The sequence below is a fragment of the Corythoichthys intestinalis genome, chromosome 19 (assembly GCF_030265065.1).
Source record: "Corythoichthys intestinalis isolate RoL2023-P3 chromosome 19, ASM3026506v1, whole genome shotgun sequence".
Lineage (NCBI taxonomy): Eukaryota > Metazoa > Chordata > Actinopteri > Syngnathiformes > Syngnathidae > Corythoichthys > Corythoichthys intestinalis.
The window spans coordinates 39,897,838-39,916,175 of record NC_080413.1 but is presented as its reverse complement, the minus strand read 5'-3'; the positions used below and the strand labels follow the sequence as shown (position 1 = coordinate 39,916,175).

At 40.1% G+C, this 18,338-nt stretch overlaps 2 protein-coding genes across 3 annotated transcripts in view; both read left to right on the top strand.

Moving 5' to 3' along the window:
- frk (fyn-related Src family tyrosine kinase) overlaps positions 1-4,383 on the top strand; it is a 51,693-nt gene extending 47,310 nt beyond the window's left edge. The window contains exons 7-8 of the mRNA XM_057822533.1: positions 3,051-3,210; positions 3,323-4,383. Coding sequence (XP_057678516.1) covers positions 3,051-3,210; positions 3,323-3,558 — 396 coding nt within the window. The 3' untranslated portion in view covers positions 3,559-4,383. The remainder of the gene's footprint in view (positions 1-3,050; positions 3,211-3,322) is intronic.
- A 12,054-nt stretch (positions 4,384-16,437) lies between these two features.
- The window catches only part of nt5dc1 (5'-nucleotidase domain containing 1), a 33,211-nt gene continuing 31,310 nt past the window's right edge, over positions 16,438-18,338 (top strand). The window contains exons 1-2 of one of the 2 annotated variants that reach the window (XM_057823381.1): positions 16,443-16,606; positions 16,718-16,821. In XM_057823381.1, coding sequence (XP_057679364.1) covers positions 16,729-16,821 — 93 coding nt within the window. In that variant the 5' untranslated portion in view covers positions 16,443-16,606; positions 16,718-16,728. Of the gene's footprint in view, positions 16,822-18,338 lie in introns of both variants that reach the window. The other variant, XM_057823380.1, reaches the window with a different exon arrangement.

Below are 18,338 nucleotides of genomic sequence, written 5' to 3'. Positions count from 1 at the left end.
CTATTGCCGTAAAGTTGAAATTACATAAATCAGGTATGTTGTAACCCAGGGACTACCTGTGTATATACATGCATAGACTTCATAATGATATTGACGGCGGACACTGGGCCGATTAATAGGGGGCCTGCTTTGTTGGCGTGGCCGTCAAAGCTGACAGAGTGGAACTACAGACAAAGAGCTTTTCTCGTTGAAAATTCTTGTGAATAAATGGTTAATTCCCTGAAATCTTTATGCAGTGGGGGAACAAGTATTTGATACACTGCCGATTTTGCTGGTTTTCCCACTTGCAAAGCATGTAGAGGTCTGTAATTTGTATCATAAGTTCTCTTCAACTGTGAGGGACGGAATCTAATACAAAAAAACAGAATCATCGTTGTATGATTTTTAAATAACTGCATTTAATTGCATGAAATAAGTATTTGATACATCACAAATATCGAACTTAATATTTGGTACAGAAACCTTTGTTTGCTATTACAGATACCAAACATTTCCTGTAGTCCTTGACAAGGTTTGCACACACTGCAGCAGGGATTTTGGCCCACTCCTCCATGCAAATCTTCTCCAGAGCCTTCAAGTTTCGGGGCTGCTGCCGGGCAACACGGACTTTCAGCTCCCTCAGTAGATTTTCTATCGGGTTCAGATCTGGTGACTGGCTAGGCCACTCCAGGACCTTAAGATGCTTCTTACGGAGCCACTCTGTAGTTGCCTTGGCTGTGTGCTTAGGGTCGTTGTCATGCTTGAAGACCCAGCCACGACCCATCTTCAGGGCTCTCACTGAAGGAAGGAGGTTGTCAGCCAAGATCTGGCGATACATAGCCCCATCCATCCTCCCCTCAATACGGTGCAGTCGTCCTTTACCCTTGGCAGAGAAGCAGCCCCAAAAAATGTTTCCTCCTCCATGTTTCACGGTTGGGATGGTGTTCTTGGGGTTGTACTCATCCTTCTTTTTCCTCCAAACACGACGAGCAGAGTTTTTTGGTCTCATCCGACCACATGACCTTCTCCCATTGCTCCTCTGGATCATCCAGATGGTCAGTGGCAAACTTCAGACGTGTCTGGACATGCACTGGCTTCAGCAGCGGGACCTTGCGTACGCTGTAGGATTTTAATCCATGACGGCGTAATGTGTTTTCGATGGTTTTCTTCGAGACTGTGGTTCCATCTCTCTTCAGGTCATTGACCAGGTCCTGCCGTGTAGTTCTGGGCTGATCCCTCACCTTCCTCATGATCAGTTATGCCCCAAGAGGTGAGATCTTGCATGGAGCCCCAGAACGAGGCAGATTGACCGTCAACTTGAACTTCTTCAATTTTCTAATAATCGCTCCAACAGTTGTTACCTTCTCACCAAGCTGCTTGCTTATTTTCCTGTAGCCCATCCCAGCCTTGTGTAGGTATATTATTTTATCCCTGATGTCCTTACACAGCTCTTTGGTCTTGGCCATTGTGGAGAGGTTGGAGTTTGTTTGTTTGAGCATGTGAATAGGTGTCTTTTATACATGTAACAAGTTCAAACAGGTGCAGTTACTTCCGGTAATGAGTGGAGAACAGGAGGGGTTCTTAAAAAAGAACTGAGAGCCGGAATATTTACTAGTTGGTAATGTATCAAATGCTTATTTCATGCAGTTAAATACAAATTTATTATTTAAAAATTATACAATGTGATTTTCTGGATTTTTGTATTAGATTCTGTTCCTCACACTTGAAGAGAACTTATGATACAAATTACAAACCTCTACATGGCTTGCAAGTGGGAAAACCCGCAAAATCGGCAGTGTATCAAATAGTTGTTCTACCCACTGTAGATATGGACGTAAAACGGTCTCTATTCTTGGTTAAAAGCAAAAAAAAACGTGCACTTAGCATTTATTTTACGTAAATATGTCGAAGTACGATGCTAGTCAGTAAGGTAACTAGCGGCCGCCATATGTAAACAAAGAGATTTTGCCATTGAAAATTCTTGTGAAATCCCTTAATTAAATCCCTTAAATCCCTGAATTCTTTATAGATAAGGACTTAAAACTGTCTCGATATTTGGTTAAAAGCAAAAAAAACGTGCAGTTAGCATTTATTTAACATAAATATGTCGAAGTACGATGCTTGTCCGTCGGTCAATATGCCGGTTGGCATGTGTAAACAGAGTTTTTCCGGTGATAATTCTTGTGAATATATGCTTAAATCCCTGAATTCTTTATAGATAAGGACTTGAAACAGTCTCGATATTTGGTTAAAAGCAAAAAAACCGTGCAGGTAGCATTTATTTTCCGTAAATATTGCGAACTATGATGCTAGTCAGTAAGGTAACTAGCGGCCGCCATATGTAAACAAAGAGCTTTTGCCATTGAAAATTCTTGTGAATAAATGCTTTAATCCCGAATTCTTTATAGATATGGACGTAAAAGAGTCTCGATTCTTGGTTAAAAGCAAAAAAAAAAAAGTGCACGTAGCATTTGTTTTACGTAATTATTATGTATAATGCCAGTGCTGTAGCGGCTAATTTCTCCCATTAATTTTTTTCACAACGTTTCAAAATGCATGCGTGGTACGAAAAATATAATAATTATCTTGAATTCTCGAACAAATCACTCCTGAGACAATCCTTCCTGTTCCTTGTGTATGCGGTACAGCTTTCGTACTTTTTCGACATAAATCCGGCGTTGGATCGCTGCATGTGTTGCTGCGACCGACTGCGAATAACTGAAGCGGATTGTAGGATGGCCCCCTACTTGAAGATGTGGTGCACTGAAGGTGGAATCTGGCCCGTCAATATCATTATGAAGTCTATGATACATATTATAAAATGCAACCCAGTGGACTCAAATTATTTCAAAAGTCAATATGTGTGTGCGGCTCCCAATGTTGTCTTTGTTGTCCCTTGAAACTGGGTCAAAATGGCTCTTTTGAGTTGAAAGTTTGCCAAGCCTTTGTCTCGGGGGGGTGGCTGTCCTTGGGTGCAAAGGCCTTGCATTAATAGCATTTATCCCTAATCTCCACGCAATTTCTCCAGAAATATTATCTTCTCTTTTGAATAAAATCTGCTTTGTGTCCAGAATGAAAATGTGTACGAGGCAAAAGAAGGTACCAAATTCCCTGTGAAATGGACCGCTCCCGAGGCCATCCGAACCAATATTTTCACAATCAAATCAGATGTCTGGTCATTTGGTATTCTCTTGTATGAGATAATGACATTCGGCAAAATGCCATACCCAGGTAACACCAGTTGGGGAAGAAAAAAAAAATCACATCTGAGCTTTCATGCTGATTTGCAAGGTTTTCCAGTTTTCTCTGGTTAGCACTAACATTTTCTCCGTCTTTTTCGTAGACATGACAAACTACCAGGTTGTTCAACAATTACCCCAGGGCTACAGAATGCCATGTCCCCAACAGTGCCCCAAAGTCTTGTATGAAATCATGTTGGACTGCTGGAAAGAGAATGAGCAGGACCGGCCAACATTCGAGACCTTGCAGTGGAAGTTGGAGGAGTACTTTGAATTAAACGCCAGCTCCTACGATGACGCTGCCCAAAGTTTGCCCAAAGTTAGCACACTAAGCATGTGAGAGCAAAATATAAAACCTAATCCACTTGAAACGGAACAGGCAATTGTGATGCATTTTGATCATCTATGTTTGCAATGATTGACTTTTTAAAAACTGACTGTTAGGAAGCTTTTGCTGTAGTGCTGGTTTTGCATTTTTCCAACTGAATGGGCTAAAAGGCTGCTTTCAGCTAAGAAGTAAAGTCTTTACGTATCTTGATGAACCAGTTCTACATGCCATTCTTCCTTGTGCACATTGTTTCCACTTGCTACCTGCTATCCTTTTAACAAGATATTACAATGAAGTGAGTCATACAACACTTTACCTCAGATAAGTAGGTTATATGTAATCTTAAATCTTGACTCTACACTAACTCGGAGTTGCAGTCTGTGTACTTTTCCCCTCCATCTGAAAGCATGTTAATATTCTTTTTGGCATTTTACATGTGTATGGTGATATGTTGCTGTATTTTTAAGCTTAATTGTTCAGTTTCCCCTTTAAAGTTTCTCAGTTGTATGATTATAAATATAGCCTAAGCATATAATTTTAACTCATTAATATGGCTTCATCTGTTATTTGTGTATTTTAACAAAGGTTTAATATATTAATCATACCAGTAAAAAGTGTTTAGATTTTTTTTTACATTGACTACTAAAACCTTTATGAATCGAACAATTTTTTAGAAATCATTTGCTCATATAGCAGCACCAAAGTGAGAATGTCTGATGTGCCAGTATTTTGTTTTGATCAATTCTCTATACCAGTGACATATACAGTAAAAGCTGAAATGCCATTTATCTCTAACAAGGAATTATTTTGTGTTGATTAAACTGAGTTTATCCTTGACTATTGTACTCTTTATTCTACATACAGTGCTAACGGTACTTACGAAATTAATTGGTTCTGGAAGTAGTTTCGTAACCTGAAAATTCTGTATGTTGAGACATGTTTTCCATTTAAATGCCCTAATCCGTTACAAGTAGAGGTGTAACGGTTGACAAAAATCTTAGTTCGGTACGTACCTCGGTTTTGAGGTCACGGCTCGGTTCATTTTCGGTGCAGTAAGAAAACAAAATGCAAAATATAAATGTGCTAGCTGTTTATTACACACCTTTGTGCTTTCAACAATAGGAACATTAGCCTATACAAAGCTAGAATTCTGCTCAAAAAGTAGCGGGTATTTAAAGATAATCCAACAACGATTTGCCTTTCAGACCCCACGTATTGGTCAGCTTTCTGAAAGAAAGAAAGCAAGTCCTGTGCTAAAGAGAAAAGCAATCCCCATGACAAAGATTTTAACATGTATTTTACAAATGAAATGCCTCAATGAATCATTTAAAAAAAAAAAAAAAAAATTATGAACGGTTTTCAAAAGCTTTATTGGTGGATTTTCTCAAGTTAAAGCGCCACACAGAAATTTAAATGTGTAAGCAGGATCTGTGTATTATTACTTACAGGTGTTTTACCTCATTTTATTTTATTTAAATGGGCTATTATTTTATTATGTGTTTATATTTTACAAATATGATGTAGTATTTATTTATATTGTATATTTTATGTTGTATAACTTTAGTTCCTATGTGAATGTTAGTTCCTACTTGTTTTGTTGTGGTAGGAGGGTTTTGTATTGAACACTGGGCTGTGTTGGTCATTATTATAGCAGAGAAGACAGCAGTAAATCAACAAAGACAAGTCAACTGTGCCCTAATCTACCACTCGAGATCTAATGGACTCAAAAGTGGGTTACGATTGCATATTAGTTTGAAAATCGACCGGATCCACAGTGTTTTTACGCGAGTGACTTCCGGTCTGCCCAATCCTAGGTACCGGTGTTCGTGGCAGAACACCGGTAGTAGTATTGACGTAGGAGGGTCGCGTTTCGCGTCAAATAATAAACTCTGTCGTTCTTTTTGCGTGCGTCATGTTGAGCCGCTTCTGGAACGCGTCTAACACGCGGCCACACTGCGACTGGTGTGCATTGGCTGATTGACTTTAACGCCTGTATTTCACTGCATTCTCGCGGTGGCCACGTTGTCACGCTGTTGACGTTTCTGGGTTATACTGTCCTACCGTGTTGATCCTCATTATAGTAGAGAAGACGGAGTAAATATAATCTACACAAAGAAACTAACCCGATCGACTCACAGCCTCGAAAAGTAAGGGTTACATTACGTCAGAAACTCTGTACGCCTCCGTTCCAAACCGAGCACCACGTACCGAAACGGTTCAATACAAATACATGTACCGTTACACCCTTAGTTACAAAAATATTGGCAACCCCGCTATTCTGTCAGATAATGCTCAATTTCGCCCAGAAAATGATTGCAATTACAAATGCTTTGGTAGTAATATCTTTATTACTATCTATTTATTTTGCTTGCAATGAAAAAAAACACAGAGAATGAAAAAAAAAATTATTGTACACAAAAGTCCAAAAACGGGCTGGACAAAAGTATTGGCACCCTTTAAAAGATCGTGATGCTTATCTAATTTTTTTGTTGTGTGTGTGTCAGCATGTGTTACTTACCTGTGGCACATATCAGGTGGTGGCAATAACTAAATTACACTTGCAGCCAGTTAAAATGGATTAAAGTTGACTCAACCTCTGTCCTGTGTACCACATTGAGCATGGAGAAAAGAAGACCAAAGAACTGTCTGAGGACTTGAGAAGCAAAATGGTGAGGAAGCCTAGGCAATCTCAAGGCTACAAGTCCATCTCCAAAGACCTGAATGTTTCTATGTCCACCGTGCGCAGTGTCATCCATAAGTGTAAAGCCCATGGCACTGTGGCTCACCTCCGTAGATGTGGACGGAAAAGAAAAATTGACGGGGGTTTTCCAGGAAAGATTGTGTGGACGGTGGATAAAGATCCTCGGCTAACATCCAAACAAGTTCAAGATGTCCCGCAGTCTGAGGGTACAACAGTGTCAACCCGTACTATTCGCCAGCGTCTGAATGAAAAGGGACTCTATGATAGGATACCCAGGAAGACCCCACTTCTCACTTAGAGACATAAAAAAAAAAACAGGCTGGATTTTGCCAAAACTTACCTGAGAAAGCCAAAAACGTTTTTAAAGAATGTTCTCTGGTCAGATGAGACAAACGTAGAGCTTTTTGGGAAAAGGCATAAACATAGAGTTTACAGGGGAAAAAATGAGGCCTTCAAAGAAAACACGGTCCCCACAGTCAAACGTGTCGGAGGTTCCCTGATGTTTTGGGGTTTGCTGCCTCTGGCTGAAAATGGTTTGAGAGAAACCACTGGAGACTTCTGAAGTGGCCAGCAATGAGTCCAGACCTGAATCCCATAGAACACCTGTGGGGAGATCCTGAAATGGCAGTTTGGAGAAGGCAGTGGAGCAGTTGGCCAAAGAAGATTGGTCTAAAATTCCAGCAGAGCATTTTAGGAAACTCATTGATGGATACCGGTAGCGGTTGTTTGCGCTTATTTTGTCTAAAGGTTGTGCTACCAAAGCTGGGATAGGCTCCAGCACCTCTGCGACCCTCGTGAGGATGAAGCGGCATGGAAAATGAATGAATGAATGTGCTACCATGTATTAGGCTGAGGGTGCCAATTCTTTTGTCCGGCCCATTTTTGGAGTTTCGTGTAAAATGATCATGATTTAATTTTTTCTTTCATTCTCTTTTGTGTTATTTCTTTGTGGGCAAAATAAATGAAGATATTACTACCAAAGCAGTTGTAATGGCAAGAATCGACAGAATTCTGACAGAATTGCAGGGGTGCCAATACTTTTGGCTAGCTGTGTAACAAATACATGTTACAATTGAATTATTGCACATAAAACAACATCGGACTTGTGCATCATACAAAAAACTGAGAATAAAGAATAAAAGTTAATACGCTCATGTAAAGCTGTCGGAAGACGCGGGGTGAGTGAAGAGGACGCTGAGATGTACAGTCGGGGTCCCTCTTACCCAGTTGGATGCTAGGCATTAGCCAATGGCAGAGCAGCTATAGGTATGTTATGTTCAGTAAACTCTGGGAGCTTCGAGTACCAGCCATACTGTGTTTTTGCCTTTCACGTCTTGAAACTTCTTCCGTAACGAGGCGATGGTTTCGCATTGAGACGTGTCTTAACCTGAAAATTATGTATGTAGAGACGTTCATAAGTAGGGGTAATACTATATTAGATCTTTTTTTTTTTTCTCAATCATCACGATTCAATCATACGGATCAGATGTAACAATACCGTCACATGACCACACATAGGCTTTGGAAGTACGATGATCACGCTGGCCTATTTGATTATGTGGCATCGTTAAAGCAACACTAGGGAACTTTTCAACCTTTATAAAATATTTTCATTACATTTGTGATATGTCGAATGACAACTAGTTGGATAACACCTCTGTTATGACCCGAGGGGGTCTCGGTATTGCCTTTACTGGCACTAACTTTGAGGAGGGTGGCAGGAACCCTGCCACACAAAAAAAAACTACAAATGTGCTGACTGCTTAACAGCATACGTCACTTCCGCCTTTACCCATTCAGCATAAAAACGGAAGTCGATGCAAAAGCTTTCGCGCGGATTCTCTAGAGATGATAGAGCAACAAAAGAGATGGAAAGTTTTGTCAGAGGAGACAAAAGAAAAAGGGAGGCGGCCAGGTTAAAAGGACAATCAAGAATAAACATTGGCACACCTTTCACTCACTGGCGTATTGGTGTTTTGCTGCTACCCCCAAAAAAAACACCACCATATGTTTATTATTTTTATATTATTATTATTGAATTTCATTTTTAACAGGGCAAAGTGTGAGACAATGAGTGAAACAAATACTTCAGTGTACATTACATATAGTTTTCCTGTTCTTTTTTTTTTTTCCAAATTAGATTTTATTAACAGACTCGAGGTCCAATTTACAAGAACACAATATAATGAAAAGATAGAAAAGAGAAGAGAATTAAAAAAAAAAAAAAAAAAAAAACTACAAAAAAAATAACGATATGACCCAAATTATTCATATATGTCCTTCAGTTCTCTTCGATTGGGAGTTTGCCCCATTCAAGGTGGCCGCCGCACAGGCGCGTCGTTACGTTTCTGCTCCAGGCATAGATATTACTTAAGCTACGACTAAATACGTGATTCCCGCTTTGAGTCAATGAGGACAAACGTCGCCACTTGTTGGCCATATTGCGTCAGCACAACAACTACCATAATCCAGTGGTGTCTTTGGGCCTATTTTAGGCCCCCCTAAATCATTTGTTGTTTTATTTAAAAACAAAATAATAATAAAAAAAAAAAAATGCTGATATTTTCACTATGAAGTTGCCAGGATATTAGTTTAAATCAGTAATCATATAACCTATAATTATTAACTCGAATATAATCATAAATCTGTCAGTTTCCTTCTCATTTATAAAGTAAGGTAGAGAGCCCCTTCAATGCGTCATTATCCAATCCATTCCACTTCTTCGTATAGAGAACGTCCACATCAATGAAAATCAAGTGCGTGTTTTCCCTGTCACCTTGCTCTCAGTCTGTACTGGACTACCGGCATGTGTGTGTGTGTGTGTGTGCGTGTGTGTGTGTGTGTGTGTGTGTGTGTGTGTGTACACACCTCTGATGCACACAGAGCAGAGCATGAAAAGATGGATGAAGGAATAACGCCGTTATGAATAACCCCGTTACATAACGGCGTTATTTTTTCAGTAAAGGGGTAATCTAACTAATTATTTTTTCCGCCGTGACAACACCGTTACCGTTACTGACGTGTCAAAAGCGGAGCGTTACTTACTCTGAATAAATTGAAGAAACTACCAGCCGTAGTGAGTCTACTCTGCTCTGTTTATTTGTCATCCAAGACTTAGGTTCAGGTTCGAGAATAGCGCACGTGTTTTGTTTTGTGCTTTTTCTTAGCAAAGATATACCACACAGGACGTGCTGGCATTCTGTTTCTTTAATAGCACATATAACTTCAACATTAACACAAACGTACGGCTCTCGGCAGGCCGTGTCTCTAACTCACTCCCGCATCATGTGAGCAACACAATATTGGCGCCGTGTGTACTTTAGGGTGAAAGTGGGCCAGAACGGTCAGGAACGCAGTTCCGATATAAGATTCAGGGCCAGAAGGCAGTTCCGGTATAAGATTCAGGGCCGGAATGTTGTTCCGGTACACGGTGCTTTGATTCCGAAAATATGACGGCAACTGTCATAACGCTATGTAAACAAACAAAAAAAAATGCTGAGCTGCCACACATGCATTTAATCTCCAAGAAGAAAATAATCTACCTACATCAAATTTACATACACAAGTGTTAACAGCCAGCATAATAAAGTGTACGTGTAGTGTAATCCATTTCCACCAATACTTATTATTTATTTTATTCCATGGACGGCATGGAGGTTTCCCCAGCTGCTGCAGTTATCTGAGTCTGATGATTAGCCACATCAATGTGCGAATATACGCAGCAAAGCAAAACGCCTGGGCTCACTTATCCGTTCAATTGGCTGACATACTGACATGTGATCAGCAGAGATAGTTAGTTCTGATTGGTTCAAATGTGCATGTTTTCTGGAACAGCAAAAATAAAAATAAAAAATAAAGAATAAAAAAAAAAAGGTTGTTGAATTGATGCGACAAAAAAAGGGCAATGCAACATAAAATGGATCAAATCTTTGAGAGCAGCGAAAGAGTTGAGGAGGCTTATTTATCATATTTATTTTTATTTGCCCTGATGGGGAGGTTCAGAACATCTTAGCTGTCAATATGCACTTTGAACCTATATTTGTTCATTTATGTTAGGCTACTTATTCATTTCCTTATGATTTAAAAAAGTCAATGTTTGCGCAATCTTCAAACTATATTCCATTTCACTCTGCTTAATATACAGTAAGTCATTTGTAATTATTTTTCTTAATGTATGTTACTTATATCTTTGTTATTTAAAAAAAAAGTAAATGTTTACATTAACTTCAATTTTAAAATACATCGTATGTTCTTAAGGAGTTAAAATTGAGATATGGCATTTAGTATGTGAGGAAATGAGGGAAAATAAAAATTAGGAGATGGAGGTTGGGGTTATTGCTGTTTTTGTTAACTTCTACTGTATTTTGCAAATCATTGAAAAAATACACTTTTGAATGAAAATCAGTTTTTGTATGTGTCATAGAAATAACTGTGCTAAAAGTTTTCTTTGCATGTCAGTAGTGTAAGAGGTTTGACACCCCCCCCCCCCCCCCCCCACACACACACACACACAAAAAAAAATGAAAGAAAGAAAAATAATAATAAATAAATAGAATTTCTGGCTCCGTGGAGACCTTCACGTCGGGGAGTTCCGGCAAGAAATTCTAGCCACTTTCACACTTGGCCTCGGATATTTCTGTATCAGAATATTACAGCACGTACTTCTTATGACTCCAGACTGTTTGTCCCTGCTCATTCAATTAGACAATGCTTTCCAAAGCTTGCCAACGTTTCTGTTTTTGCTACACCTGAATGCTAGCCTTGTTCCCATCCCACACTGTCAGCCAGCAAGAATGCTGCTTCCATCTTGAGGACGGCAGACGCTTTGAGGGTGACGAGAGGAGTAGGGGGACGAGGCTACCTGAATGCACCACCTGGATAGATGTGATGGAAGTGATTGCGATTGGCTGAGGGTTAGAGTCATGTGTCATGGTAAGCCAATCAGAGCTGGTGTTTTCACACACAAACCGGAACAGCGCGTGCGGTAAACACACACACGCAAAACAGATGCAGAGGGATATGATGGCAGAGCATTCAGAGGAAAATTTGTCCTTTACGAGATGGAGATATAAACACTATTTCAAGTCAAAATACTTAAAGTACAGTAGGCTATGTCTACTTGACCAGTTGTCTCAGGTTGTGTGAGTTAGATTTAATTGATTAAACTCACTTTATATTGTTTACTGCTGATTGTTATTTTATTATATTGTTTACTGTTTATTTTTCTTGCACTTCAAGTGTAGGATAAATCTGTTGCTGGTGAGGTGCAATAAAAATTACAAGGTTCTATAACACAGCTACCTGTCTGTTCTTCTCTATTCAACTGACTCGAATACTGCTCAGAAAATTTAAAATTCTTTGACGTACAACAACAACCACTTCTTTTTAAAATAACTGAAATAATTACTTTCCCTGGTAACTATAACTATAACTTTTACTATAGAGTCATTTAGTTACTAAGTCAGTTACTCTTTGGAAGAAGTACAGAGTAACTGTAACTAATTACTTTTTTAAAGTAACGTGCCCAACACTGGAAGGTTTTCCAAGAAAGTTACTATTTATCACTGCTGATAGTAACAGTTAGCTCCACCCCCCACTAACAGCAGAAAGACCTATGTGATAAATAAACCAACTGCTCCGTAATGAATAAAAAGCTGGCTTGCACACTACAGACAATCTCTGCGCAGATCTTACCTTTGTTGTTTTGGGGCCAAAATTTACATCCCATCCCTAAAATAACGCTGCTACTTAGCTGCTGCTAGGTACTTAGTCTGAAATGCATTGTGCAGGTCCTAGTAGAGTTAAGTGTGCACTCTTTTTACTATCTTTCGGGTGACTTCCTTCTGGAGCTTCAGCTGTGTTTCCCACTTTACACATAGATGAGTACAGGTGCTAAGCTCATTCACAAATGATAACCATCAGTGGATAGTCATAATAATACACTAACAATCAACTCCACCACTGTTATTGACCTGTAGGAGTCAGAGCAGAGTGATAGACCGATTTGCCACCTTTAAAAACAGACGGCATTCTTTGATGCCTCCATCTACCAAGTAACATGCAATTGTAGTGTTTTTTTCCCCTCTGTTGTTCTACTGTATAAAAAAATAGACTGAAACAACAACAACAATAATAATGAATATGTGATCAGTCTTTGTTATCTGTTTGTGAAGTTTTGTGCTTGTAAGCTACGTTCACTGAAAGTGCGTACGACAGGAGAAAAAAATTCTTAAATAGCATTATTATGTGAATTAAAATCATATTTTGAGACGATTCGACGATACACAACAATTTGGCAAAGCGCAGATGATGAGAAATTTGTCTTTTAATCTGCCAGTTAGCCACGCCTACCATGATACCAGGATGATGTTGGCAGGAGAATGGTTTCGTCTGTTAACCTATTCAGCCCATTGAGGGGGAATTATTCAGAACGAGAAAAATGTGACGCAAAAGAGCCGCAAAATGTCATTGTTTCAGTCTCTCTACTCCAATATTTTTACAGGATATTCTTTTTATCCAAGTATTTTTCCCCAATAGCTAAATAAATGTATGGTCATGACAAATAACAGTCTTGTGCTAAATGGAATATGAAATAATAAAAATGCATTTATTCAGTACGACATGGCAAAATTACTTTATAATGGTGAAAACTGTCGACTTCACCTTTACTATCGCACCTCCCGAACAATATTTTATGCCACCGTAGTTAGTCGGGCTTTTGTCATTTCCCTGCCCTGTGGCCTATACTACGAACCGAGTTCAACCTCCCCAGAAGTAATCCAGTTTACCAGCGGGTAACCGGAGTTGACAAAACCTGGTTGTCTAGTTTGTGATCAATCGGTGCTACGACGCTGATTATGAGGTTGATTAGTCGAACCTGTGTCAACCCAGTCAGAGTTACTGCGCGTTCACATAAAAGGGGGCGGAGAGCAGAGTCAAACACTACTTGTGACGATGGCACGGGCACCTTACTTCACAGAGGAGGAATGCGCGATGATTAAAATCCACCCTCACCGCGAAATCCAACATCGATTCGGCGAGTTGAGCGCGACGGGTCTGTTGACAGCGAATTTACAGATCGTGTGATTTGTGAATGCGTCAATATGCCAGTTTACTTATGTCCATGAAAAGAAATAAAGCCTGCTGTCAGGACAATAAAAGAAAATTTGGTACGTTAGCAGTAAGAAATAATTTATCGCGCATCACCACATGAAGCAGGATGATTGTATGTTTAGTCTCCTTGACTGTATGAATACGTATGTTCTTTTTTTTTAGTTTGGGCCTAAAAAATCCAGCTCGACCCGACCCGAGTCCGATCAATCAACTTGATTTGCAGGCCCAAGCCCAACCCCCCCCACAAAATTTTATGTTATATTTGTGAGGACTCAGGAGAAGAAGAAAATGCGGGGATGCCATGCGTTGTTGCGTAAATTAAAGCCCGTCTTTTGTAACGAATTTTCGCTGACAAACAAGACTGTAAGATGCATATTCAATAAACATTTATATCTTTTATATTTGTGCGTCTGTCAATTTAATCTCTTCGAGTTGGCAGAAAAAAACGCAAGTTTTCTCAATGTTTAAATAGTCTACATATTTCTATGATTATTATAAATATTTACACAACGAAATAACGCTGGAAAGTCCGTTAAATATATTTCTTGTATGAGAGCAAAGCTCCGCATTCGTTTACATTCAGCGATTTCAACAATCAATTTGAAGCGTTTCCATACCCCACTCCGAATCGCACGGCATACAGTGTTCTTACGCAGATATTCAGCATCACCGATGGACTCATGGAATACATATATTGTTCCTGGCAAAAGAGCGCACGGACAGGCACACAAGCTGCGCGGTTGTGAGGGCCTGACTCGGCGGGTTACATTAGTGACGTCCGCCTCGATCAGTTGGCACAGGTAAAGAATTTCCTCACTTGAAAATATGTCTTTCATGGAGAACATCTTCCGGGTACGCCAGCGAATTTTGGCGGTCCCGAAATACCCGTGCCCTCCGGAGAGAGCCCCTCACAATCCGTGCGCCAATGTCGTATGGGTCGTCCAAGTACGCTGTCATTGTCAGGAGGACACGTCCGCGGAGGGGTGCTGTTTAAATAGAGCGTGGTTAATTGGAATCCTGATGTTAAGCAAGATCTAACTCTGACACGACCAGGTTTGGCGTGTGGCGTGTGTTGCCATGGCAACACTTCTCGGTTCCAACATATCCACCTTTCGTAGTCTCGCATAGCCGCGAACTTACGTCGCACGTGATAAAGTTACTCTCGAAGTTACCCTGCTAAGCCAGAAAACCGGCTTCGTAGTATAGGCCACTGGCCTCTGAGAATGTAAACAAACCAAGAGGCCTGACAGCTAGCTGACATGCTAACCCGAACTGAGTAATGTTTCAAAGTCTTCGAATCGAAAAATCACACATAACTTGCCTGGATCATTTCATACGGCGGCGGGGTTGTCGATTGTCTTCGCCGATCGGCAACCCGCCCCGCGACGAGCAAGTTCGTCGTTCCCCTGCTGACAGCAGAGGGCCCGTTTGCGGGGAAGCAGCTGGACAATGACCGCTTGACAAACCGGCCGACGTCCGAGGAGCGCGTAGCTGCCAAATGGTCAACACGAATATGGCAAAATAATGCTTTACTACAAGGCAAAGACGTAAACAGCGAGAGAGTCATAGGAGAGCGGCTGCAGTTGTTGTGCAGCTAACATGGCAGAATGTGTCTGAGGAGAGCTTTTCTACATGCCAATCTATGATCAAACGTAAGCCCTTTATTTAAAGAATGTTTGTAGTGTTTACTTTGTAATCGCGGCCATTTTTAACACAAAGTTGCAATTTCTGATCGGGTGGAAAATTTGACAGAACACCGGGCACACGAAGAGGGCAATAGGCAGAGTGTAGTGCTCTCCCGGCGGGGGGATGTGCGACTCGGTCGTCGGCCGAGTGGAAAAGGAGCATGTCAGCCACAAAATGCAAGCCACCTCTGTATTAAAATGATCCCAGTATTTGACATAATACAAAACACAATGTTTACTCGCTACCTCGTAAGTCCAATGGTCCCACAGTAGTAGGGCTTGTTTTGGCCACGCGCCTCTCCCTGGTGCAGCAACATTCTTCTGCAGGCGTTTGGCTGGCTTAATGCAAAAAATAAACAAATTCATCCGCAAAATCAGCTGAATCCGCAGTCCATCTGCGTGCTATAAAGCAATGCCGTATTGTGAGATGCTGACCCGGGTGACATCACATTTGCATTCGTCCTAAACCCGAGACTGGAGCCGGAAGTCACTCATTTTCATGGCGCGGGATTCAAAAATTGAATGTGGTATATAAAACAACCCTTCTACACACATTCCACTCTGGAAAAAAATGCCGCTTCTAAAACTAGTAAAAAATTACGCGAAATGAGATAAGATTTGTTTATAACAAAGACATTTTGCTAATGGAACAAGCAATTTTTGTCTTGGTAAGAATTCTTAAAATAAGACATCCATTCAGGATGAATGAGATCTTGAAACTAGTTATATTTTACTAGTTCAACCTGAATGGATGTCTTATTTTAAGAATACTTAGCAAGACAAAAAAATTGCTTGTTCCATTGGCAGAGTTTTCTTACTTGTTATAAGCAAATCTTATCTCATTTCAAATAATTTTTTGATCGTTTTAGAAGTGGCATTTTTTGCAGTGAATGGGTCCATTTAATTCAGGAGCGTAAAACACCGTGTGAAAATGAAATAAACATGCTTTTTGGTGTCATATGCACTTAAAATCCTGTGCATCTCCTCGGGACTAAGACCCCCCCCCCCCCCGTTCTTAAAACTTAGTGACGCCCCTGCCATAATCAATTGAGCTTGGACTTTGATTTTTAAACTGCGTGGTTGTCGTAAACACCATGCAGTAATTATATGTAAACATTTTCTCTAAATCCAGCTTGAATCATGGCCACATTATTATTATAACATTATTTTTTATTAAATCCGTCAAGAATCAAGCAAGTTGTGAATTTCAACAGAGAAAATCACGCGCCTTCTCTGTCCCACAACACTCGAGCAACCAGATAAGTCTCCGACGCAAGATGGCCGTCTGTTACCTACGCCGCTGACCCCACCTTTTGGATTAATGTGGTGTCTACAGCTACCGTGTACCGAAAGGGACGAATGTAACCAAACGGTGGCAGTAATGCCGTTTAATAGATACCAGCTCTCATGCATTTTGGAAGACGAGGAAGAGAGCACGCGCCCGCTTTTTCGTCCAATGGTTGTAGAACATAAAGAATATAGTATTGGATGTAGAAAATCAGGTGTTTTTACTGTAATGCTGACTGTAGCAGCGAAGTGCTGGTGAAAGACAACATTGTCAGTCAGTAACGCTTGAGTTTGAATCTTGAAGTTACATCCTATTCGTGGCCCATTTCATGTCGCGGTGTTCATTGTGACAGATTCTCCAACACATTTTCTGAACGTTTTACAGCGTCGGCTACGATGACAGAGTTTTTCAGGTTGCTGGACAGCGATGTTATTGGTTTTGATTTAGACCATACGCTCTGCCGGTACCATCTGAAGGAGACTTCCAAGGTGAGTATGATGATAAACACATGCTACTAGCTGCAATACGTGACGTCTTTTCACAGTAGATATATGAAGTCACTTTCGGCTTTTCTCTATCAGGGTCTCCTGAACGACTCACTCGCATGATTTCCTTAATACAGTTTTTATTCCAGATGTCCATCCACACCAGCCATACCCATTTTATTTAATTATTTAAATACAGGTTTGGAACAGGTGTTAAGGAAAAAAATAGAGACCAGAAATAAAATTCGTCTAGGAGGCTATACAGGGGTCGATTTCGGCATGACAGTAAAAGAGAATACGTACCTTCTTTGCTTTTCCCATTAATTATCAAACATACGGCCTGCGGACCAGAATGTGTCCGTCAGAGGGTTCAATCTGGCCCACGGAGTTGTTCTTCCTGACAGGCATATTTTCTTTCATTAATACAGTGGGCTACGCGTTAGTGATGCATACCTGTGAACCCGAGGCTGTTGGCAATCTTACAAATAGTGACATATACCCTTACAAATTGGTGAGTAAGCTTGCATTATATAAAGCGTGCGATATGAAACAAAAATAAAATTCAAATTTTAAATTAATATGAATTTATTGGTAATATTGTACCATATTACCTGGTGCAATCAAAGAACAAACAATATCTTCCACTACATCATGATTACTAAAATTTAACAGTGACTTTTGTTATGATTGTATGTAGCACTTTTGTCAATTTCTATCATGTCTTGATGGCTGCACTTCATGGCACTTCAGCTCGCAATTCAGTTTGACTTGAAGCTAGTTTGTTAGTAGAGGTGGGAATCTTTGGGCACCTAACGATTCGATTACGATTCAGAGGCTCCAATTCCATCATAAATCCATTATTGATTTGAAACCCCGCCCCCGACCCCCGCGCCCTTAATGTGTTGTACATTAGTTCCAAAATTGTTTAAAAATCCTCTTATGCTAAACCAAACCAATATTTCATTATCAAGTTAACAGTAAGAAACAGTAAATAAAATACTCAAGTCCCCATTCTGTAATAGCATCTTTAAAGTACATTCAATTAATTTAATGATGTGAGTCAACCGTTAATATTGCTAAAATTGCTATCGTTATTCCATAATTTCCCTTCTGTCTACTTTCGACATGTCAATGTTTTAAAACTGTTTCTTCATTTAAAGATAGATTCAAGTCAAGATTTTGTTGGTTTAGGAGTATTTTAGATAAAACGTGATTTAGGTTCGCTGCAACAGAGCCTTCTAGAGAAGTTTACAACGCGGCAACTACTAAACGGCAAATATGTCATTTCGTTTCTAGTTCTCTTTATATGTTTTAACACTGCCGTCGTCTGTCGTTTTGCATCTAGTTCTACATATATGTGATATCTATTATAGCCGTATGTGTCCGTATGTTTTTAGCAACTAGCAACTGGGCCTTGAAGCAGCTGTCGGCCGCAGTCAGGTATTATTGTTTTTTTATCTAGCGGCATGAGTTGTACATGATATTTACTCTCGGTCCGTTCCTCATTGCGTCCGAAGACC